The 24,813-nt window shown below is 37.5% G+C and overlaps 2 protein-coding genes and 1 non-coding gene across 5 annotated transcripts in view; 2 read left to right on the top strand and 1 right to left on the bottom strand.

The window, feature by feature from the left end:
- Positions 1-24,813, top strand: part of smad9 (SMAD family member 9) — a 937,424-nt gene that overhangs the window by 407,858 nt on the left and 504,753 nt on the right. The window lies entirely within an intron of this gene.
- trnae-cuc lies at positions 686-757 on the bottom strand. The gene has a single exon. It is a non-coding gene; the product is annotated as a tRNA-Glu (tRNA).
- On the top strand, positions 1,021-22,556 carry arfip2b (ADP-ribosylation factor interacting protein 2b). Of its 2 annotated transcripts, XM_037687970.1 has the most exons (9): positions 1,021-1,258; positions 3,688-3,798; positions 11,693-11,749; positions 14,157-14,265; positions 17,716-17,831; positions 19,117-19,338; positions 19,895-20,052; positions 21,762-21,936; positions 22,027-22,556. In XM_037687970.1, the coding sequence occupies exons 2-9, from the start codon at positions 3,700-3,702 to the stop codon at positions 22,180-22,182; spliced, it is 1,092 nt and encodes a 363-aa protein (XP_037543898.1). In that variant the 5' UTR covers positions 1,021-1,258; positions 3,688-3,699; the 3' UTR covers positions 22,183-22,556. The 2 variants fall into 2 exon arrangements, with proteins under 2 accessions (XP_037543898.1, XP_037543899.1); XM_037687971.1 differs by lacking the exon at positions 11,693-11,749.

Here is a 24,813-nt window from a genome sequence, read left to right as displayed (position 1 = left end):
ATCAGAAGTTATGAGAACAACTGTACATCTTTGTTAGCTGGCAAAATATTAAAGTTTTGGTCTTGGCTGTTATAGATTTTCTTTCCGGTGGTGTATGACCGGAAGGAGAAGGCTTGGCACTTAGTTTTTGTATTTGACCTTTTTTTTACAGTTTATAACACACGTGTGTAAAATTTGACCCAGATACATTGATATCTATTTCTGATATTCAAGGTCAGCATTCAACTCTAGTCTTTTCCTTTAAACCTGTTTTTTTTTTTCAATTCACTTATCCATCCATCCATCCATCCATCATCTTCATCCGCTTCTTCCTTTTTGGCTCGTGGGGGGCACTGGTACTCATGTCCAGCCATCTCTGTGCAAGAGGCAGGGGACACCCTGGACAGGTCTCCAGTCCACCACAGGGACACATAGAGCCAAACGAGACAAACAATCATTCATTCTCTCACACCTAGGGACAGAGTTACCAGTCAGCCTAACATGCTTGTTTTTGGTCTGTGGGAGGAACCATATTGATTTATTTGTTTGATTAGTATTTAATAATAATAATGGAATAATATTAATAACAATACGGAGCAATTAAGGATTGGGTGTCTTCTTGCTCGGTGGCTGGGTGTCGAGCCGTGGCTTTCTGGCCTCGGGTCGGGTGCCCTGCCTCTACCTCATCTCGGTCCCTAAAAATGAGTTCCCTGACCGGGAATCGAACCCGGGCCGCGGCGGTGAGAGCGCCGAATCCTAACCACTAGACCACCAGGGACTAAGTGTTGATCAAAAAATCTGTGTATATGAAATTAAATTCTATCTGTTTTTATTTTATTTCTTTTATGTTGTTATTGAAATGCACTGCATGTCTGAGAATCTACGCAAGTTTACGGTAAGTAACAATGAAGGTTTTGCAGCGGTTTGATAACACCTAGGTTTGTACAGAGTGAACCATCTTCTTGCTGATAGACGTCCTTTGGCTTGGAGCGCGTCAAAAACGGTGTCGTCAGTTCCGTAAACGTTTTTTTTCCCCCTTCTGGCTTCACGGTTGAAGGAGCAGAATTATTTACGCAATGTCCGACTAAAGGCAGTGGAAGTAAACTATTACATTGAGATGTGATTTTTACATTCTTAAACAAGCGTTTCCCTCTGGCTTTCCGTCCTTGTAGTGACACAACAGTGTGCTCTCAGCAGCGCTTGAACTGGGATGCCCTCGCACTACTAGCTTGTTGTTAGCTTTGCCAGGAGCACTGTGTTCGCGACGGGACCAAACACTGTAAGTCCAACTAATTTGTCGGTGCCCGTGTAATATTTTAGCTATATCTTTAAGAATTTGTTTTTTTTTTCTCTTATTTTTCCGTTAAACTTAGCCAAATTAATTGTTGAATTTTATTTTACCCAGCTTTTCAACATCTGCTCTGTTAATTCGAAGCAGGCCTTTTTTTTTTTTTAAACCACCTCTTTCCCTTGAAAATTATCCCATTTTGACACGTTTCCTTGAAAGAATTGTTGAAATGAACACGTTTAGAGTTTTTAAATTGTGCGTTTGTATGCGACACAAAGGACAGAAAAAAAAAAATAAAAAAATCCATCTTTTAAGTCCACCTCATCAGGTATCAGCCCCTGAGACTGGTGGGAACTGGTGGGAACTTTGCACCTGTGCTGGTGCACCTGTTTAGCTTTGCAGTCATGCTACCAGCTCCTAATGCTCAAAGTTCTGCTGGTATGTTCTTGCTGCTTTTGTCAATGAATAAACAAGTCATTTTTCGAGATGTTTGTAAAATGTAATGGGTGTTTTCTGATTTAGCCCATCACTGAATAATAATTTAGAGGATTTTGTTTGGCAATGAGACTGTCTATAACTCAAACTGAAATCTGGGTGACCCCATCACAGTTTGACTGATTCAACCAGACTTAATTCATATGATTCTTAACATAAAAAAATATATAGTTCAAATTAATAGCAATGGATATGTGACAACGTTTCTAGGGTGCAGTAAAGCCATTGAGTACTGTTTGGAAAAAAAAAAAAAAAAAAAAACCAGCTTCTGCAACTGTAAAGTCAACAGACTGGGCATGGCCAACTATGTGCTTATAATGGGAGAAGTCCACTTTAATGAGGTCAGAGCCAGTACAAATAGGCAGGTCTCATTCCTTCAGTAGTGCTGCTCTTGACTTTCCAGTCAACTCTGATAATGCTGCCAGCAATTGATCATACTCCCTGAAACCTGGTAGTAAACTATCCAAAAACGGGTATTAATTTTTTAAAATGGATTTGATAAAACTATACACAGTTTCCTGGGGTGTAATTTACATGTAACTTTTAGTTTTTTCCTCCCTGAGGTATACAGTATTATTTAAACTAGACCTATTAGCACATAATGAGCATGCATGATACCAGTGACAACATATTTGGATGCTTGTGGATAAGTTCATTTGTCTTTTACACAAACAAGAGAGAGTAAGTAAACTCCCAACGTTTTTATCGCATTACTTCATGTTAGTTTTCAGACGTCCGTCAAGTGTTTTTTTTTCCCACAAGCAATGCGGTGGAGTGGTTGAAAACTATGTGCCTATTAATCTTTTCATACCAAGTTTCTATGTGGATAAAAATCTTTCACATAAAATGGCAAACTATAAATCGGGAATCATACTTAATGATTTGCATTTCACTATGCTTAAACCATCACACTTAGGTGAGGTGTGTCAAAGCTTTAGGGCAGCAGAGCTGATTATGTACTTCTATATCTGTAATTATTTTATGAAAGCCACATACATTCCTCAGAGGTACTCCACCTGCTTTGTTGGTCTTTGTTTAGGTTTTCTGCACATGCTGGCATTTGTTGCCAACTGAGGTTTCTTAATGCACAAATATTATACATTCAGTAAACGTGCCACTGATTTGTGTTGGAGTGTAATGCATGTAACGTGTAGTTTTAATTGCATGTTATAATGTAATTCTTTTTCTTCTTCTTCATCTTTTCCCTCTTCAGGGGTCTCCACAGCAAGTCATCCTCCTCCATCTCTGTCCTCTGCATCCTCTGTCCTCACTCCAACTACCTCCATGTCCTCTCTTAACTGCATCCATATATCTTCTCATTGTCTTTTTCCTGGCAGCTGCATTTCTAACATCCTTCTACCAGTATACCCACTGTCCCTCCTCTGGACATGTCCAAACCATCTCAGTCTGGCCACTCTAACTTTATCTCCCAGATGTTCAACTTGTGCCGTATGCTATAATTTAATTGTAAGAGATAAAAGGCAAATAACTTTGTCCTGTTAGAATAATTACACTGTTCATGTAAACTTCTTTCTGTGTTCCTCTTGTCAGGGTTTTTTTTATGAGAGTGTGGGGTTTATAAAAACAGTCCAGTGATTGAGCTTCAAAGTGGAGTGGTCCCTTCACCACGACAGCTCATTGCAGGGATTGTGTGTGTGTGTGTGTGTGTGTGTTTTGCATGAAGTAGAGTATCCATTCTTCTGTGTGTTGTTTTTATCCTGAGTTGTAACCTTGCTCTTTGAAAACCACCTCCACGATTGTCTGTGGTAATTATATTTCATTTTGAGTATTGATTTGGTGTTTTCGATAAACCATAGTCTCTTTCTGTATACAAGCCGTAAATCGTCTGCCACTGTTTTTCATACTTTTTATTTTCATGCAATCAGCCGGAGTCCCATGCTTTCCTTCATGCTTGTGTCTCACAGATACTGTGCATTATGACAGAAAGCATTATGAGTAAAGCTGCCACAATGGAGATTCCTATCAACAGCAATGGTGACACTGGGGCACGACAAGAAGACGACGGCCTCGAACAGGTGAGTCACAGTTGGGCTTCAGTTGACAGATTGATGCTAGAATAATGAATATTCTGCTGGACCTTTCGTTGACCTTTCCACTGTGCTTTGATGACTTTCCACATGATTTTGTAACATTATTGATATGTGGTTTTATTTATAGACCCAAATATTTTAATTGTAACCATAGTAATTATCCAACGAAGTTAAGTCGCATCATCTGGATGGTTTCTTTGAGGTCAGGTTTCTTTAAGTCGGGTCCAGAGGACCTGACTTAATTTTGTTGGATTTTTCTACCTGGATTAGGGATGCACAATATTATTGATATCAGCCAATATTAGCAATAATGTTAAATATCGGACATCAAAAAAACTTGGAGATATAAAAGGTGCTGTTTTAAGTTAATGGAAGAAGGACCTCATACTAAATAATTTGGGAAAACTTATTTTAAGCGATATAAAGAAAAGAAAAAAGCATATCACCACTTAAATAGGCAAAATGATGCATTTATGACTTTCAAAAATTATGTCCACCCCCTCATCAGCCTAACAGCGATTTGATCCATTGAACCCTGACATGTGGGGGGTGCACCTCAGCAGGGGATCATTGAGTTCACTACAGCGCAACAGTTTTCTTACCTTGCATGCTGGAGAACGGGGTTCGAGCCTCATTGAAAACATTTTTTTTGTTTTGCTCAAACCAAAATATTTTAGCTTCTTGAAGATGACAACAGTAATATTTCTATAATGTTCCAAGAGATCTCTGCTTAGTAGAAACAATAGATCTTGTTTCATCATTTTAGTAGCTCATAATTTATATTGACCACAATGAATCAATGTATCTGAAGAATATTTTTGTTTGATTTAGTGGATTTGTTTATTGGACGTATGTTTTCTGCATGTTGTATTTATTTAGAGCTGTAAAAATTTTAACGCTGCAACAGATCAGTGGCAATTATTCAGTGACCACAAAAGTAATTTAAACCAAATCAAATGTTCTTTAACATGGTTCTAAACAATCTAAAGACTGATGAAATCTTGCAAACATATTTAAAGTATATTGATGGTTTCACACTGTAATTCACCTGCAAAGTTGCACATTAAATTTTTTTAATCGCTAGAGCAGAGTTTTTGTGTACACGTTTCCATGGCAACATTGGGGCGCTGCATATGTCTGTGGTCGTGATTAATTTTTCATTTTGGGCTTTATTATTAAGTATGGATGCATGCCATATGTTTAGCAACCTGTTCTTATGGTTTATATGGCTTTATATTTAGTAGAAGGAATTAAAAAAAAAAGCTTTTGTTGCAAGTCACATGACCGAGAAGCTGAATCGAGCACGAGGGCGGGTGGAGAAAGACCTTCGGTGCTCCTGTTAGTTTCTGTAAGTTGTCTAACTGGCAAACACAATAATGAATGTTTAATTTTTATTTCAATTTACAGCCATACATTTCTCTCCCCCCCACACACACACACACACACACAAAAGCTGAAAACGCCTGATTAAAAACACACCAAATTAAATTAAATGCTGTTCTTGAACCCTTTGGAGTAAATTCAAAAGTTTGGTTTCTCTGAAAAGGTAACACTTTGAGTTTTTGACATAAATATTGTAACTAGTTTGTAGTTATTGAAGTTGAAACACAAAAAAATATTTCTCATTTGAATTTATTTATTTACGTTTATGAATTTGGAGGGACGGACTGTAAAATTGAGGCTGCAGCATCAAGTCTTCCCTATTAACAGTGAAAATTCTATAACAGTAACACCAAAAATAATTATTCTGGACATATTTTTATGAGAGTACGTTCATGCATATTTCAAAGTGTCCAAATGGAGTCCAGCATGTCCACACAATTGGACACCAACATCTTAAATCTGTAACTCCTTAAGGCTTAAACATAGACATCAGTGAGGGCTCTGATGAAAGGGAGAACTACAGGAATCATATCCTACGTCCAAATTTACTGTCAGCATGATTACAATACAGTAAAGTATAAACTAAATTATTAATAATAGAAAGCTCACAGCAGAAAGCACATAAATACACAGGTCACCTCTAGCGCCACACGCAGCTGAAAACATGATAAAAATGCATAATTTCCTTAGTTTTTCCTAAAATGTTTTCATCTAAACAATATATAAACAAACAGCAGCAGGTTAAAAAAAGATTTTCACTTAATTTTGAAGTAGAGTATGTTCTGCTATATGACCCTTGTGATCCTCGCAACCCAAAAAGGAAGAAGTGGGTAAAGATAACGGATGGATGGATTTCACACTTCCATTTTATATTTTACCCTTGCCTAAAAACTACCGGTACACGACAATCAAAATGTTAGGTGTCTGATGACAAATTTCTTGTTCTTTATGCATGAATAGAAGTGATTTGCATTTGAAAAGCATGTGATCTGGTCTCATCTGTTATGAGTGCAACTCATGCACTTCACAACAGCACATTCTCTGCCTAAGAATTTTCTTTCATTATTTTATGGAAACAAATCAATTGACAGTTAAAGCTTTTTTTTTGCATAAATGTTTATTTTAAATTATTAAATTCAATTCAGTTTATTTGTGTAGTGCCAAGTCACAACAGAAGTCGTCTCAGGGCACTGAACAGAAACATTCATATATAAAAATAATAATTTAACATATTTATATGAGGAGCAGACTGCTTTAAATTGAACTCCATCACAGAACTCATCTTGAGCAAGCATGAAGGTGACAGTGGAAAGGAAAAACTAACTCATGAGGAAGAAACCTTTAGCAGAACCAGGCTCAGACAAGCGGCCATCTGCTTCGACCGACTGGGTTTGGTAGGAACAGATACACAATGGCAGGTCAAGAATCACATGTTAAGCTAGAAATAGTATAAAATGAAAACTATTCAATTTTAAAAATTCATTTAAGTAATTGAGGTCAATTTGTCCTCCAGTAGTTTAAGTCTATGGCAGCATAACAAGCCAACCCTAACTATAGGATTTATCAAAAAGGAAAGTGTTAATCCCAGTCTTAAAACTGGACAACATGTCAGCCTCATGGACAGAAACTGGAAGTTGGTTCCACAAGAGAGGAGCCTGATAACTGAAATATCTTCCTCCCATTCTGCTTTTGGAAACTCTAGGAACCACAAGTAAGCCTGCGGTCTGACAGCGAGGTGCTCTGTTAGGAAAATATGGAACAATAAGATATCGAATATAAGATGGAGCTAGGTTGTTGAGAGCTTTGTAAGTTAGAAGTAAGATTTTCAATTCTATTCTGAATTTAACAGGGAGTCAGTGGAGATTTGCAAACCATGTGTGCTTTGAGTGGTTTGAGGTGGAGATTATAAAACTGGGTGGATTTCACAGCTGTCACATGATTAGCTGAGTCTTGTTCTTAACATACCATTCACTCCATACTCTGCTGCTCTGTTGTAAAATCTTGGAGCTGTTCTTTGTTTCAAGCAGTCTATATACAGGTTGTAATAAAATGGCAAGTCTCTAACAGTTATATTTTCCCAACTGCAGTATACCGGTAGTCATTATTTTAGATATTTTGAACTTACATTAAACATTGTTTGACTAGCTTTATGCCATGACGACTTGCATTTTAAAGCACAGATTGTTTGCTTTTTCACACTATTCCTACAGGGAGATCGGGTATTGTAGTCCAGCTGTCTCCTTGGGAACCACTTTCTGGACATAACATCTCTTGTTTCTCTATATGTAAGCATGCAGTTACGTACTTAGGTTGGTTAGTTAACCGTAACACTAAAAAATAAACTGAGATGCTACAATGTCAAGTGTTGCCTTCATGGTCAGATTGCTAGACAAAGAAACAAACACTTGTGGTTCTGTCTTATACGAGGGCAAGAAACTCAATTCACCAGAGCAGAAAATGAGCATACATTTTAACTGTAATATGTGGCTTTAGATTAAAAATTGACTAGTGTTTTAAAGATTGAGAGAAGATTGTTGATTTTTCTTGCGCCCATGAGCACGCCCTGTTGCACAAACAGACGAAAGATCCTGGAAGAAGCAATGGCAGTTAATAAAGTTATTTGCTCACCAAACTGTATGCTCAAGTGGTATAAATTGCCCCTCCTTTTCAGCACAGTTTGACAAATATTTAACCATTTGTGTGTGCGGCTGCCTCATTTTGATATCGGAGAGGTAGCCGGCTGCACGGTTTTAGTTCTGTATGGTAACCAGTCGTCATAGCAACTAGACTGAAGCTGGCAGTGCTTTGTCCTTGGATGGCAACTCTCTAAAATCAGATTGCTTTCTATTGTGTAGCACTTAGTTTGAAGCTGTAGTGCCGTGTGTTTGTCATGCACATGGAGATTAAGATTGACAGGGTAAAGAGGAGAAATTGGTTTCAGATGTTGCAGCTTTGTGCGTGTGTCAATGTGAAGATGGTGACTGTCAGCTTGACTCTGACAGAGAAGGAACCGGCGGCCAAGATTGTTGAAACTGTGAAATTACACTGACTGCCCGTTGTTGACTCCGATAACAGCCTTTTAACATTATTTTTAATTGCACTGTTGCACACAAAAGTTCACTTGTGCCTAAGACTAAGGAGCCTTATGTATTAACTTGTTTTTTTATGTTGTGTATCATTCTTTTAGCAAGCACTTTGTTTACACGGTGTCCAATGAAGCCTGTGCCTGTCAGCTTTCTCCCACATTGAAAAGATGCCACAACATAAAATAAAGACATTCACTAACTGATTAAAAAACAAGCCTGCCATACAGATTTATACTAATCTATTATCTTAAAAAAGAACCATACACTTGCATGTTATATCCTTTTGCAAAAGCAACCTAGATGTTGGCACATCTGGGCAGCATGGATCTGCCACTAATTAACGGTCACATCTGTTTTGTCTAAGATTTCACGTTCTTGGATTTTTGTTTGTTTTTAATGACTTTTGTTCAGTACGTTTTTTTTGTTTGTTTTGTTTTTTGGGTGGGGGGGTGGTGTTCAATATCCACATTAAGTTGTGCAGGTTTGCCTTACAATTTTGTAATTTCACTTTGGATACAGTGATGAATAACTGAAATGGCCAAACTCCGGTGATGAATTGGTGATAGAAAGCTAAACATGCTCACTCACTGGACTATCATGATATACAGGTGCTGGTCATAATATTAGAATATCGTGAAAAAGTTGATTTATTTCAGTAATTCTATTCAAAAAGTGAAGTTGTAAATTATATTAATTCATTACATATATATATATATATATATATATAATATAGACCAATATATTTCATATATTTATTTATTTTAATGTTGATGATGTTTATAACTGACAACTAATGAAAACCCCAAATTCAATATCTAAGAAAATTTGAATATTAAGACCAATAAAAAAAAAAAAAGGATTTTTAGAAATGTTGGCCAACTGAAAAGTATGAACATGAAAAGTATGAGCATATACAACACTCAATACTTAGTTGGGGCTCCTTTTGCCTGGATTACTGCAACAATGTGGTGTGGCATGGAGTCGATCAGTCTGCGGCTCTGCTCAGGTGTTATTAGAGCCCAGGTTGCTCTGATAGTTGCCTTCAGCTCTTCTGAATTGTTGGGTTTGACTTATCACATCTTCCTCTTCACAATACCCCATAGATTTTCAGTGGGTTAAGATCAGGCGAGCTTGTTGGCCAATTAAGAACAGGGATACCATGGTCCTTAAACCAGGTACTGGTAGCTTTGGCACTGTGTGCAGGTGCCAAGTCCTGTTGGAAAATGAAATCTGCATCTCCATAAAGTTGGTCAGCAGCAGGAAGCATGAAGTGCTCTAAAACTTCCTGGTAGACAGCTGTATTGACCTTGGACCTCAGAAAACACAGTGGACCAGCACCAGAAGATGACATGGCACCCCAAACCATCACTGACTGTGGAAACTTGACACTGGACCTCAAACAACATGGACTCTGTGCCTCTCCTCTCTTCCTCCAGACTCTGGGACCTTTATTTCCAAAGGAAATGCAAAATTTACTTTCATCAGAGAACATAACTTTGGACCACTCGGCAGCAGTCCCAGGCAAGATTCTTCTGACACCGTCCCTTGTTCAAGAGTGGCTTCACACAAGGAATGCGACAGCTGAAACCCATGTCTTGCATACATCTGTGCGTGGTGGTTCGTGAAGCTCTGACTCCAGCTGTAGTCCACGCTTTGTGAATCTCAGAATCAGAATAAAACTTTATTGGCATTGCACCGAGGTACAATGCGAATATGTACGTATGTCCGAAGATGGGCGGAGTGCACGAAGCTGCGGCTATAAATAATTAGTGCGGCCTTCTTATTCTTATTCAGAATAATATTTTGCTTGGATAAGAAAAGGAAAGAAACATGAGGAGAGACGATATAAAAAAAGATCTCTCACACCGTGTCCTAGACAGGGCACAATTTGACGTTATACATTTACATTTAGGCCGGTGAAGTCATTGAATTTTTAAGGGAAAGTCGTAGCATAGTCCAGAGGCCCCCCCCCAGCCATTGTCCAGATAAGAGGTGACGTTCATCTTCAGCTCAGTTGAGGTTCTGTCACATGTCCACAGCCTTGGGGAAGGGAGGGGTGAGGAGACAGTCAAAGCATCTTTGTTGTTTTCAAAACATTCCAGGAGGAGTTGAGATAAGTCCGGCATCAAGGCCACAGTTTGGGTCAGGCAGAACTCGTGAATTGTTGTTTCTGCCTTTTAAAGTCTCGCTGGTATATATTCCTCTGATGGAAACTCCAAAACAGCCGAATTGATCCTTTACTCCAAAAGTCGAGCTCACAGCTTCTCCAGATTATTCCACCATTCATGAGTGCTGCCATCACAGTCCTGATAACAGCTCCTCCAATTCCCTGTCACAGCTCCACATTCAGTCTGAGCACTGTCAAGCTTCAACACCTCCACACAAATTTGTAGACAACCAGATTTCACCAACCAAACAGTAGAATCTAGTTGTCATCATGAATCCAATTTGTTCCTTAGAGGTCAGAGGGTCCTCCTTACCCTGACTCCTGTCGGGAGAAGTTGATCGATTTTGTTGAGAGACCAGCTGAACCTTCCAATTAAGAGGTATGCAGGAAAAAAAAGAGAGGCTTTTTAAGGGTTCACAGGACAAAAAAGCGCAGCAGGGAAGCGGGTGGGGGAAACACGTCTGGTTTCACCGTAGAATAGCAGGGAAAAAAAAATTCCCCCACATTTTGGAATGGGTTTTGTTTCACAATCCTCTCCAGGGTGCGGTTATCCCTATTGCTTGTACACTTTTTTTCTACCACATCTTTTCCTTTCCTTCTCCTCTCTATTAATGTGCTTGGACACAGAGCTCTGTGAACAGCCAGCATCTTTAGCAATGTTGCCTGCCCTCCTTGTGCAAGGTGTCAGTGGTCGTCTTTTGGACAACTGTCAAGTCAGCAGTCTTCCCCATGATTGTGTAACTTATAGATCTAGACTGAGACCATTTAAAGGCCTTTGCAAGTGTTTTGAGTTAATTAGCTGATTAGACTGTGGCACCAAGTGTCTTCAGTATTGAACCTTTTCACAATATTCTAATTTTATGAGATACTGAATTTGGGGTTTTCTTTAGTTCAATTATAATCATCAACATAAAAAGAAATACGCATTTGAAATATATCAGTCTGTGTGTAATAAATAAATATAATATAAAAGTTTCACTTTTTTGAATGGAATTACTCAAATAAATTAACTTTTTCATGATATTCTAATTTTATGACCAGCACCTGTAGTTTAATTAAAGTAATCCAGAAAATGTTAAAAGTTGGTTTGGTGTGACATCAGTCATCACTACTCTCCATATTATATCACTGTTTTGTTGCATTTTATTTTATGATTTGAGTCATATATTTTTTATTTTTGTCTTTTTTGTTGTTGTTTTCTGTTGTTTGTTGACCCCATCCCCCCATCCCTTCATCTCTCCAGGCTGCAAAGCTGCAGTGGAGCTTAGATGAGAAGGTAGAGAGCTCCAGAGGCACCAGGGTGAGCAGGCCATTTGAGCATTTACATTTGTGGTGTTGGTGTGTAGTACTGTTTAGTGGTTTAACTTGTTTTTCCCCTTACAAATATGGTAAAACGTCTGTGCAGCTTACTGTGCTTTGTGTTCATCTTGCGCTCACTTACCTCGGTTACTAACTGAAATCTCTACAAAAGAGTTTGAGAAGCACCCTTTGGTTGACTCATAGTAACAAATCCATTACAGCTAATACCATAGCATAACGGTATGCTTACCTTCTGTTCAGTTATTTAGTGTGTGTTGTTCTGAGTGGGTGGATTTGACCTACATTCTGTGTGTGTGGGGACTTTAGCAATGTCTGAGTGTTATCCCGTAATCTCTTACTGGGCTGAGGTTAGCAGAACACAAAACTCATTTCACTAAACAGCGTGTTGTACTAATGCTGTCGTGTTGATGTCAATGTGCTTCACTTCTGTTCTCGTCTCACTGTTGGTGTTTAAGCTTATTTAAAAAAAAATTTAAAGTGACAGGAGGGTTCATATTTGTTTGTTTACAGAAAGGAAATGGCTACCACCCTTCCGAAGCAACGTTCTGTAGCGTCATTGTGTTACTGTTGTCTAATCCTCTAATTTGAAAGTGTTGTGCTGTGTGTTACCACTTGCTTTTGTTTATATTTGTTAAAGTTTTCTGGTTATGTGATGTTCATTGGAAAGAAAAGGATAAGAGAAGGACTTGTTTTCATGGATTTTCATGATGTAAACCTATTTGTTAGATGAATCAAGATAATTCTCTCTTCATGCAAAAAAAAAAAATCTGTCCATATACTATACATATACTTTGTATATAATACCTTTTTTTTTACATCTGCCACTTGAACTGAAAAATAAATTAAAAAATTTAATGATGGTTGATTTGTGTATTGTATCATGCAGTCTTTTATAATTTATTTCATAAAAGTTCCTTCTGGGAATGTGCAATGCAAATTGGCCAACTCTTTAAGTCTTAGTTTAAAGTATTTTGATTGATACTTAAAACTTGTCTTCACAAACGTGAAACAGGAACAACCTTGTGACTCACGAGAGAGTTCCCATCTGGATGCAAAGCTTTAATAAAGCCTGTCTTAGGAGAAGTTGACTAATTTGAGCATTTCTGCTGTGCAGAATAAAAACAGTCACTACATTAGTTTACCTGTAAGACTACATCCACAGTAATACAATAATGTTTTAAAGCCGCATAAAAAGCAAGCAATTTGTTTTCATCATAACTTCAGTTCTCACTATTCAAGTGAAGATTTACCCAAAAACATTTTCTAATTATGAAAAAAACATTTCCAAAGAAAAATAAAATAACCACATTGATAATGTAAGGAAATTAATTTTGTAGATTCAGAAACTTCAAAAGAATAGTTTTCCTGATGTCTTGTGATTAAACGGCAGATCTTTTGGTATTGTTTGACAGATGGAAGAAAAACAAACTGGTACGTTTACAGGTGCTTCTAAAAGAATTAGAATATTGAGGGTTTTTTTTTTGGTCAATCATTTCAGAAATGGGAACTCATTTATTACATCGATGAATTATCTAAAAATTGAAATATTTCAAGCCTTTATTTTTTGTAATTTTTACGATTATAGATTACAAAAATATAATGATAATAATCAGTGTCACTTTACCTCCATCCATTTGTTTTGCCTGTTTGTTTCTCTTGTGATCTGGATAACTTAGAAGTAAACAAAGCGAGTTACAGACTTACATTTTGGTGTGGCTGCATCTGAGCATAAGAAAAGTTCGTATCAAAAATTGGGTTGCCTTGTCAAAATACAAGGTGGCTGTGTGTGCTTGCATGCATGTGTGCGTGCACTGGCTACTCTATCATTTTTGCAAACTACGCTTTCTAGTTTTTTTTATATTGCTCAAAAACATATTTTCTTTAAACAACTGGGGTGGCCAAGGCCTCCATTGGCCACCTCCTGGCTCTGCCATTGTGCCCGGCGGTGGATAGTTGCTCCCTCTGCTTGCCAGGAGTCGTCACTCTGCGTGGACAAGCCAAAAATTAAAAACCTACTCTGATCTTATGCATAGTGTGACTACTACCCACTTGAATATTTTAGACCAAAAACATTAAGGTTGACCTGCATTCCCTGTATAATTCCAGCCTAGAAAAACACTTTTTTCTTTAAAACTACAATAATTCGCTCATCAAATCCCTCAGCAACAGGGGACATCAGCAGACCACTTATCTTTTATTTGCTGTACCGTAATTTTTACAACACCCAGACATAATTTCACGTTAGCACTTTGAGTTTAACGTGCTTGAAAAGTACTATATAAACAATATGGCATTGAACTAAATATCTTTGCTTCTGCCTAACCAAATTCTTAAACCTCTGTCTCCATTTATTGTTGTTGTTCCTTCTATACTGCTCAACTTAACAGGACCTACAGCAGGTGATGGTATCAGGTCCCAATCTGAATGAGACCAGCATTGTATCTGGAGGCTATGGAGGAACAGCAGAGGGCATCATTTCTACCAGCTCAATCAAAGGTATCTTCTTCATTTTTTCTCTGACTTGGGTTCTCTCTGCCATTGACTGCATATATGCTGCTGTTATATGTGCTGCTGTTGTTCTGTGTATTGTTTTTGTACTATTAGTGCTTAGTGTATTCTTAGTTTGAGCGTATTTCTTAGTGCATATCTTAGATCTTATTTACGGTACTGTTTTTTTTATTTTTTTTTATTTTTTTACAATTTATACTTTTGTTGGATGTACCTGGGACCCTGTCTACACAATTTCATTTCACCACATGTACCACATTTGGAGCAAATGACAATAAAGAACCTTGACTTGACTTTATATATGTGGTTAAGGATGCACGATATTATGGGCATGGTATTGGTATCGGCCGATATTGGCATTAAAGTTAAATATCGAACATCGGCCATTCTATCAAAATAAGTCACCAGTATAAAAGACGCAGTTTTTATCAGACAACCCTGTGACAAGGATGTCTGCAGCGTCAGCACAACGTGATGTTACGTGCGCCTACCTGATCTGATCACGGCGTAGAGGAAGAAGTCAAAATGTTGGCAGTGTGGAAGGGTTTTATTTCATTGAGGATGTCAGATTACGAAGATTTTTGGACTACGTTGAGCCTCGCTACATCGTCCCCAGTCACAGATATTTTTCCGACATAGCCTTACCCGAGTTACAAGCTGTCATTTCCAATGTCACTGAGATGCTAATAGCCAATAATAGCCACAAACATTTGGACGTCGTGTTAGCCCCGTTAGCATGATAAGTCTTACGGCACAATGGATAGACAAAAACTTGAACTTAAAAAGGCTGTCCTTCATGCACAAGAGTGCATCCAACATCACAGTGTTGCTGCCTATTATATTATATTTTGTCACATAGTAATATGTTCATGTATACTACATATTGTTTCAGAAGGAATTTGCAAAAACCTTTACTACCAATTTTTTTTGTTAATATTCCTGCATTTTTGTCCACCTCTCTTCCCCAGGCCCTGCTGTGCAGTACAATCCTGAGTTTAACAAAAGGATCCATATAACGGGATTAGGTGCCTTAAACCTAATTGTTCTAGATAATGGAGAGTTTCTTTCCAAAATGTGAAGCAAAATAAAAAGCTCAAATTTAGGATGATTATATAATGTAACACTTTGTGTTTATGGTTAAAAGTTAGCATGATGATTTCAAATTGAAATTAAAATGATGCTTTTTAAGTGTTTCTGTGTTTGATCACTACTCCGTGATAAAGATCTCATTTTGGAAAATACTCTCTGTACTCGGTGTTACAATTTTAGCTGATTGGGAGGAAGCTTGGCTATCAATTTTAGACACATTTCTCTTTCACATCCTGGCAGAGGGGTGAGAAGTCTTGCCTGCATGCATTCCTGTTTCTTACTCGTTTTCATTATTCGTTCTGTTTCTGCAACTTTAAACGGGTTTTCTGTGCTGTCATTAATTTATATTTTAAAAATGTAAATAAAAGGTGAATTGTAAAACATCAAATTGATCGCACTAATTTTATGTGGTTTTGGGACATCTTATGCTCCTCTAGCCAGACCTGGCAGATATGACAATGAAGCAACTGCTCTCTTGTTTTTGGTTTGATTTCGCACGTAATAAACTTCTGTGAATTATCATTATTGTCTATATTGTAATACAATATACCAAACATTACACCATTTTTAACTTGTGGGACTTTTCTGTAACTGTTCTCCTCTTTCTCATTAAGGTTTGTTTTCACTTTAAGCATCTGCTTTTACCAAATTATACTCAATAATAACATGATCGCCCTCAGATACTGTGACACTACCTAACACCCTTTATGCCTAACTATTTTATGAAAAAGTGTCTGATTTTACTTTTGTTGTTCAGTTTTTATTCAAGATCACATGAGATTTGTTTCACTAGTGTATACAAACCCTAATAGTGTTTCTTTTACAAAGAAGTTTAGATTTAGTAGAGTGCTGTATGAATGGGTGAATGAGGGCACAGATTGTGTTGTAAAGCACTTTGAGTGTTTTGATAAGATAGAAAGGTGTTCTATAAGTACAGTCCATTTACAAAGTTTGTGGTTTTTGCCCCTTCAGTCTTTTAAAGATCAACTCATTTCTTAGAATAGGTCAGTAAAAAGTTTTTTTTTCAACCCTTTAACAAAACAAGCACTGTAATTTTATCACATTTTTAAGACCTTTAAAATACCAACAAAGTTCAGTCAGGTCATTTGGACAGTTTTTTTTTTTTGGTGAGACATTTTGTCCTTCATCCAAAGGACTTCATCAGTCCTTCATCAGTTTTATTTTGGATGATTGACCATGAACTTTGATGTTTTGAACCACTTTGGCTATGGCTGCCTCAGAGGAGTCGACGGGGGAGAGGGCGGACTCCAGAAACCATCTTGTGACCAGCAAAACGGTTGATCCACTATGTGATGAAGTCCTTTTGGATGAAGGACGAAACGTCTCCGCAAAAAAATAATTAAAAAAAAAACCGTCCAGATGACCTGATTGAACTTTGTTGGATTTTCTCCCTGGATTATTGAGCATGAACTTTGAAACCTTTGAAATAAATAAATTTACTTTCAGCTTTTCTTAGTAATTTTATTAGAAATTATTTTATGCAGGCCTACTCCATTTTAATTCCACTGCAGATCAAACTTTGCTCATCATACGCCCTCTTTACCTTTTCGATTATCGTTTTTGTTTTTTACGGTCTTTGTCTTTCACTCTCCTCACAGTTTCCTCTTACATGTAGATTTGTTGTTCTTTATCACATTTTCTTTCTTCTGCATTTTCTTTCTTTTTCCCATATTTCTCCGCTTTTGTATACTTTTTGACTTGAGCTCTTAAATTTTGAATATAAAATAATTTTATATTCCAATTCAGTGCATGAGTTTTTGTTACAGTTTATTCTCATTTGAAATTATGATTTCCTCTGGACCTTTGCTTCATTTGCACCCATCGACCGTCACAAACCTGCATATGAAGGCCCAGTAAAGAAGCCTTGTTTAAGCAGTTATTCCATCGGGCACATAGTAGGCCAGTCCCATGAACACCAAGACTCCCCGGATTGAGAATAAGGCCAGCAATATTACCCTGTCATTTTCAAATGCTTCAACATTGACATCATGCTTGTATTTTCATCTTTTCATCACAGCTCTTTAAAGTGAAGTGTTGTCTGCCCCATTGAGGTGCTCGTCCACAATTTACACCAAATTTCTTCTGTCACAGTTTTAGTTTGATTCTCTTAACTTTGTTTCCTAATGCATGTTTCACAGCTATTGAAGGGTTGGTTGTGGATTAGAGGCCCAGCATTCATCTATTGTCTCTCTTGAACACAGGACTGCATAATTAGTTGTCAGACATGTCTGTTTGGTCTAAGTTTAGCTGGGAATGATCTTGTTCCACCTGAAATTTTAGCTTTGTCTGTCTATTATGCTCATACTTCATACTCTTCTTATTTGTCAGGTCCCAACATGCACCATAGCAGCAGCAGCTCCTCCATGACTGCAGAAGAAACGACCCGCGGTGTGGCTGTGGAGAAAATAGAAGCAATGAGAAAATGGAGTTTTAACACGTACAAGGTACCTAAGTTGTTACAATGTCAAATGAGTGACACATCGATTTTTATGTGGTACAGGGCACTCAAAAATCTGTCAAACTGTTTTGCTTAATGCGCCTTATAATCCAGTGCGCTTTATGTATGAAAACAGACCCGTTCATTGAAATTGCACCTAGGCCTGTCACGATAGCACATTTTGCTGGGCGATTAATTCTCAAAATTATTGCGATAAACAATAATATTTATTGAAATTTGACAATCTGTAATTATTGTCAAATTTAATAATAATATAATAATAATAATCATTTTATTTAAAAAGCGCCTTTCATGACACCCAAGGACACTTTACAGTAAGAACAAAGATCAACAGGAATAAATTACATAAAGAATATAAAATACATACAGCAAAGTTAAGGATAAGCAAGTCTAAAGAGACTATAATTTGACAATAATCTGTAATTATTGTCAAATTTAAATAGAAATGGTTAATTTATTTTGTGTGTAGTACCTTTTTTCGAACACCGGATGGCAGTATAAGACTGAATGGAAGGATGGATAGTAAAGGAGCAAGCAGTGTGTCTAAAAGAAGTGGGAGGGAGGCCCCTTGACATGACATGGGCTGTCTCTTTGGTTCTCAAAATGGCGTCCGGTCGTTGTGGATTGAGCTCTTTAGCATAGCATTTTTCACGCAAATCTTTTAATAAAAAAAATCAGTAAACAAATTCTCAGCTTCTTTTTGCAGAGAAAAAACTTTAAAGCACGGATTTCAACCGTGAACTTTGGAGCTTCAACAAGACTGAGGTTCTCTCCCCCCCCCCCCCCCCCCCGAGGTCGGCCTGTTAGCTTAGCTCGCAGTTTAGCTACTTGGCTAAGCTGCTTTTAATGATCCAAAAACACAATTTTGGATTGTTAAAATTAATTTTAAAGAGAAAGGAAAAAGGAAGGGGTCAGTGAAGAGCACCGGAGTTGAACCTTTTGTCATCCAGTGTCTTCAGTAGAGAAAGAGAGACACGAAGAAACAATAAAGTCGTTCAATGAAAATGAGGTTGATCATTTTCACTTATCATGCGGTTAATTGATTTATTCTTTATCGCAACAGGCCTAATTGCACCTTATAATCCAGTGCACCTTATAGTCCGAAAAACACAGTACTTAATCATAAAAAGTTACTTGGCCAATTTGGGGGCGGGGGATTATTGTAGTATTTTCTGTAAGTAGTTATTTATTTATGTATTTTTTTTGCATAGATGATGCTCTCGTTAAGTTTGAATCTTTCATACACTGTCTCTGTGTCTTTCTCCTTTTAGTGCACAAAACAAATGATTTCTGAGCGTTTTGGTCGGGGTTCACGGACGGTGGATCTTGAGCTGGAAGCTCAGATCGAGCTATTGAGAGACACAAAAAGGAAATATGAAAGTGTGCTGCGGCTGGCCAAAGCACTGACCAATCACTTCTACAATATGGTGCAGACCCAGCACGCACTAGGTGACACCTTTGCTGACCTCAGTCAGAAATCTCCAGAGTTAAGGGTGAGATTTCAAAATGTGTTCAATTTCATACACCCCTCAAAACACGGCCGTATTACGGTATAATTAATCTCCATTCATTCATATGGAAACATTCTTTTGTCCTGCCCATAACTTCTCATCTGCTCAAGAAAATTTAATAGAACTTGCAACAAATTTGTACCACCGCTACACAGTATGGTGTGTATCTTTTCATCACCCCAGCTTCAAGTTTAAGGTCACAAATCAAGGTCAAATGTCTTGCAAGGTTTTTGCTTGTCCAGTCCATAACTTCTGAACAACTTATGATAATTTAATGAAACTTTATCAATTTGTACCACCACTACACTGTGTCCTGTAATCTTTTCATCACCTCAGCTCTAAAGTCAAGTTCTCAAATCAATCAAGGTCAAATATTGCACACAGATTTTGCTTGTGTGGGCCATTACTATAGATTGCTATTTAATAGTTTGCTGATGGGCGTATAATGTGACGTGTGCTGTACCCCTGCTTTAAAACTCTCACTGACTTTGTTGTTCTCGGTGTATGATTATATCTAATAAATTTTCCTTCTTCACAGGATGAGTTTGGCTACAATGCAGAGACCCAGAAGCTGCTTTGTAAGAACGGGGAGACTTTACTCGGTGCCATTAACTTCTTCGTGTCAAGCATCAACACACTCGTCAGTAAGACCATGGAGGACACCTTGATGACAATCAAGTTGTATGAAAATGCAAGGTTAGCACACAAAATCTGAGCTGTGGAAATGGGATCTGTCAGATTTGGATGTGGTTTTAAATGTGTTGGGTCAAATTCAAACAGTTGGAGAATACCGTACTTGCCGCCGTACATATAGCACTGCCGTATAAATCGCATCAGTACAAATATGCCTAAAGTGGAAACAAACCAAATACGTCACATCTATTATGTGTCACTGCTGACCACCCAGAAACATGGGCCGGTGTTGTGCCCGTGGCTGTCAAATGGCAGCCACGGGAGCGTGCACGGAAGGACTTTAACAAGAATTTAACAAGATTAACACTTAAAAACAATTATTTGTTTGCTGGAAAATATAGCAAACATCCCAATGCATGCTCAATAATCCAGACAGAAAAATCCAAAAAGTTAAGTCTGGTCCTCTGGACATTCAAAAAACAAAACAAAACAAAAATAGGAATTTTTGGATACAGCAAAGGTGCGTCTCAGTTTAACTTTTCCTTAATAAATGCACTTTAGCTGTCAAATCAGCTGCATTTCAAAAATCTATTCACAGGAGCGCGCAAAGGGAGGACTTGCACTGCATTTCATCGAAATTTAACAAGATTAGCACCTAAAAACAATTATTTGGTTGCTCAACAGGTGTGTCTCAGTTGAACTTTTCCTTAATAAATGCACTTTAATGGTCAAATCAACTGCATGTCACCTGGGCGGTGCGGCGAAATGCAGCTGATTTGACGTTTGCTCCAGGAGTTCCGGAACAAGACGAAGGTGGCTTGGTATGGCAGTAGCCAGTTTTACTTATTGATGAGACACTTGGCTTGCCATTTTAGTCGAGAGCCCTCTAGTGGCTGAAAATGGTAGTGGTCAATATTTTCCATGTCAGAATAAATGAAATCGTCAGTTCTCAGCCAAAAGTTGGGTTATAAATATGGGAGGTGAAACGTAAATAAGTCGCTTCGCTGTATAAGTTGCAGGGCATGCAAATTTATGCAAACAGGTGCGACCTATGCAGCGAAAAGTACGGTAAGCGCTTCTGTTATCTGGGTTTTTATTAGGCAACAGATTTCAAGGCTTGAAAATATAATGGTAAGGCTGCCACATATAGAAATGTGTTCCTTTGGTGACAACAAAACAAACTAGTTAATTAAAAATAGCTTCTTTTTTTTTTATTAAAACCAGAGAACTTCTGATGGACCTCAATCTTCAATTATGGGTGATTACTAGCTGAAAAATGGACCACATCAATTTAAAAACCCAAAAATGTCAGCAATATTCTTAAAGCATGAGTCCACTGCCCCCATGTGGTAAAAACAATATTGTAATCTTTGTTCTAGATTATGCTGAACTGTAGAAATTATGCAGTAAGAATTACGGTTGTTACTCTGTGGAACAATTAGATTAACTATTAACTGATTGATGTAAATTTAAAAAGTCATCAACTCTACCTGACACCAAGTGAAGATGTCAAATATTTGCTATGACTTTTTAAGACTTTTGCACATAGTTGGACATAAACTCTTTAATTATGAAAGACCATACCACACTTGTCATTGTGCCTGACAGACATACAGACAGATAACTGGGCTTTACTTTTTGCTATGTGATAAAAACCTTTTGAATAGTCACAACATGTGGATTGTTGACGCACTATTATTTCAATTGTGAACTTTTTTTTTTTCTTTAATGATGCTTTTTTTTTTTTTTGCTCTTTATTTGTGCATGTATAGACTGGAGTTTGATGCCTACCGGTCAGACCTTGAGGAACTGAGCCAGGGTCCAAGAGATGCTGTAGCCATGGCACGAATCGAAGCTGCTCAGCAGCAATATCAAATTCACAAAGAAAAATACGAACGTCTTCGCTCAGATGTTACTATTAAAATCAGATTTCTGGAGGAGAATAAGGTTAGTCTGTGTAGCAGTTCATCATTGTTATATTTAAAAAATCCAGCTACAGAAAAAGCTATTTATGAACTTCCATGCGTTTTCTTCCAGGTGAAGGTAATGCACAAGCAGCTCCTCCTCTTCCATAACGCCATCTCTGCGTACTTTGCCGGCAATCAACAGCAACTGGAGGAAACACTGAAGGAGTTTAATATAAAGCTGAGACCCCTGGGGGCCGACAAGCCCTCCTGGATAGAAGAGCAATAAGAGATCCTGCAGGACTTCCTCCAGCTTTCTTTTCAGCCACCTACACCTGTTGAAACCCCCAACTTACTGAAGACCACAGCAGAGGGAAATGTGCAGTGACAGCTGGGTGGATGAGGATATTAAGAGTTATGAAGTGACTGGATATCAGGGTTTGATTGGAACACCGAGTGGCCAGTTTTATGAACATTCAAGGGACTTTTTGTGCCTATCTTCTTCCCAGCTTCCTTTTTCCAGTTTAACCTTTGTGCTGTTTCCACACGCATCTTCTTGCCTAACCCTATTCTCTATTACAATGCTAGTTTGCTGCACAAGCTTGTGTTGGTCATTGTACTCGAGGTCAGAGTTGTTGTAACTTCATGCAGTCTTATTAATTGAGGTGGTGTAGGGAGGTTAAGCTGTTAAAACACAGCTGTAGTTAATTCATCGCTCTCCCACTGCGCCTCTTTATTTGTAGGAGAAAAGTTAAAGATTTCCAATCAAACATGAAGGGGATTTGTATAACGCGAGAAGGAAACATTCAGACGTTTCAGATCGCTGTAATTTTCAAATCAATTTTGATTTCTCCTAGCTCATTAAGACCTTGTTTATTTTTGAGTAACATCTGTGGTTTTAAAATGATTTTACTTCAAGGTAACCGTGCTGTTTGTTCGAGTGAAGGATCGTTACGTTGTAATATGTGATGGGGTTTGGGCTGCAAAACACTACAGTTCATTTCAAACTATTAACCTGAATATTCTTTGATTTTATTTATATATGCAACAATTATTTAAGGAACACTGCCACAGCTTAAAAAAGTTGTGGTCTGGGTTATCAATATCTGGATTTTAGTTACCCAAAGAGAACTGCTTGTGTTAAATGGATGTTGACGTTTATGTTTACGTGGGTTATGTCAAGTTTGACATTAAGGATCATGCTTTCAGTTTTTCAAAACATGCCATGATTGGCTTTTTTATGTTGATTATTGTACCTTTCTGCTATTACTAATTTTCTTATTTTAGCATCAAATCATGTTTAAATAATTAGTTGGGATTGACTATAAAATATTGGCATTATTACATAATTAAGTTTTGTCACTTTATTTAAGTTCACATTGTGCTCATGTGTTGGGTTTACTCACTAAAAGCTGTTCAGTTGTGACACTTGGCGTACAAAGGGTAAAAAAAAAATACCTCAGAGTGACCAAATCTGACTGACCTACTCCAAAACGTTAGTTATTTTAGTTCCTGCTGTCAAAAACGTGTGAAGTCATGAAAAGAAGTCTGTACACTGAATGTTTAACTACTCATGAGGGTCTTTAATAACATTTGATCAGTTGACAGTTCAGTCAGTCCGACTGCTTCTTGTCTGCATTTGCATGGCAGATTGCGATGGAAATGTTCAGATGCGTGCTTACACTAAAGCTCAACTCTTGCAGCTTGCATGCACTGGTGTATCGTCACATTGACAGCTGTTAACCTAAATGTGGTTCCTGGCTGGAGTAGAATTTAAACTTTTAGTTTACTTCTCATGCGCCACCTTTAAGGTCAATGATAAATACAAAAAATGTTTTATTTGGCTGAAAAAGAAACATTCACAATTTACTCTCCAGCTGCTGGTCTGCTTGACTATCACAAGGCAATATCAACAAAATGTGGTTCCTTTTTTGTCCTGACTTGTCCTTTTTAAAATTCATTATCCAACGTTGAAATGAATCATGATTGTCATTTTATTTTATTCTGTTTCTGTAAAACTTTGCATAAAAAAAGACCTGATGAATATTTGAAGTCACTCTTCTAAGATCTTTAATGTTGCTAAGAGTGAATTTTTTTAAAATATATTTTTTGTGTACAATCAAATGTTTTTTAGACGGAGCTGAGATGTTCTAAATGGGTGCACTTACTGTATTTATGATTTGTTTTTAAAGCGGTTTTCATGTCATGGATACTCTGTTTATTCCTCGTTCACCTGAAAAGTTCCATCAAAATTAAAAATTATCATTTGGAAGTAGTCTGCTTGTCAAGTTTGTGTTATTTGTAACATTTGTGCTGCATTTTGCTTTTTCATACAAATGGACAGAAAATTCTGGATTTAGAATAAAATGAAAAGTGATTCAGTTCTAGCTCTGAATGATTCTACGTAGTTCTTTTATTCATTTCAGTTTATTTCAAGTAATTCAGTAAGTCCAGTATTTGATTACTGCAATGATAAAGCACCAGATTGTTGAATACTTCAAGAATATTCCGAAAAGGCCCTTTCAGGGATTATTTGTCAAATATGATTGGTGTACTGTATGGTCAATGGACAGCTATACTCAGAATATTAAACAAGATGCCGTTTAACCACTTATACCAGGGCTACTCAACTGTAGGCCCACAGATAATGGGTGACTTCAATCCGGCCCACCAATTAAAATAAAACGATACAACTATATATATATACACAGGCCTTTCTCAAAAAATTAGCATATTGTGATAAAGGTCATTATTTTCCATAATGTAAAGATTTAAATGAAACTTTCATATATTTCAGATTCATTGCACACCAACTGAAATATTTCAGGTCTTTAATTGTTTTAATACTGATGATTATGGCATACAGCTCATCCATCCATCCATTATCTTTACCCGCTTATTCCATTTTGGGTCACGGGGG

This window comes from Nematolebias whitei, chromosome 14, assembly GCF_014905685.2.
Source record: "Nematolebias whitei isolate Nwh7 chromosome 14, NemWhi1, whole genome shotgun sequence".
Classification (NCBI taxonomy): Eukaryota; Metazoa; Chordata; class Actinopteri; order Cyprinodontiformes; family Rivulidae; genus Nematolebias; species Nematolebias whitei.
The sequence above is the reverse complement of the archived record's forward strand: the minus strand, read 5'-3'. Positions and strand labels throughout refer to the sequence as shown.

What these genes read in the sequence shown, in the direction of transcription:
- arfip2b (XM_037687970.1), top strand. Translation starts at nt 3,700, where the DNA reads ATGACAGAAAGCATTATGAGTAAAGCTGCCACAATGGAGATTCCTATC. An exon ending in AGAGCTCCAGAGGCACCAGG is followed by an intron (nt 11,750 to 14,156) that starts GTGAGCAGGCCA and finishes TCAACTTAACAG; the next exon opens with GACCTACAGCAGGTGATGGT. An exon ending in TTCTACCAGCTCAATCAAAG is followed by an intron (nt 14,266 to 17,715) that starts GTATCTTCTTCA and finishes CTTATTTGTCAG; the next exon opens with GTCCCAACATGCACCATAGC.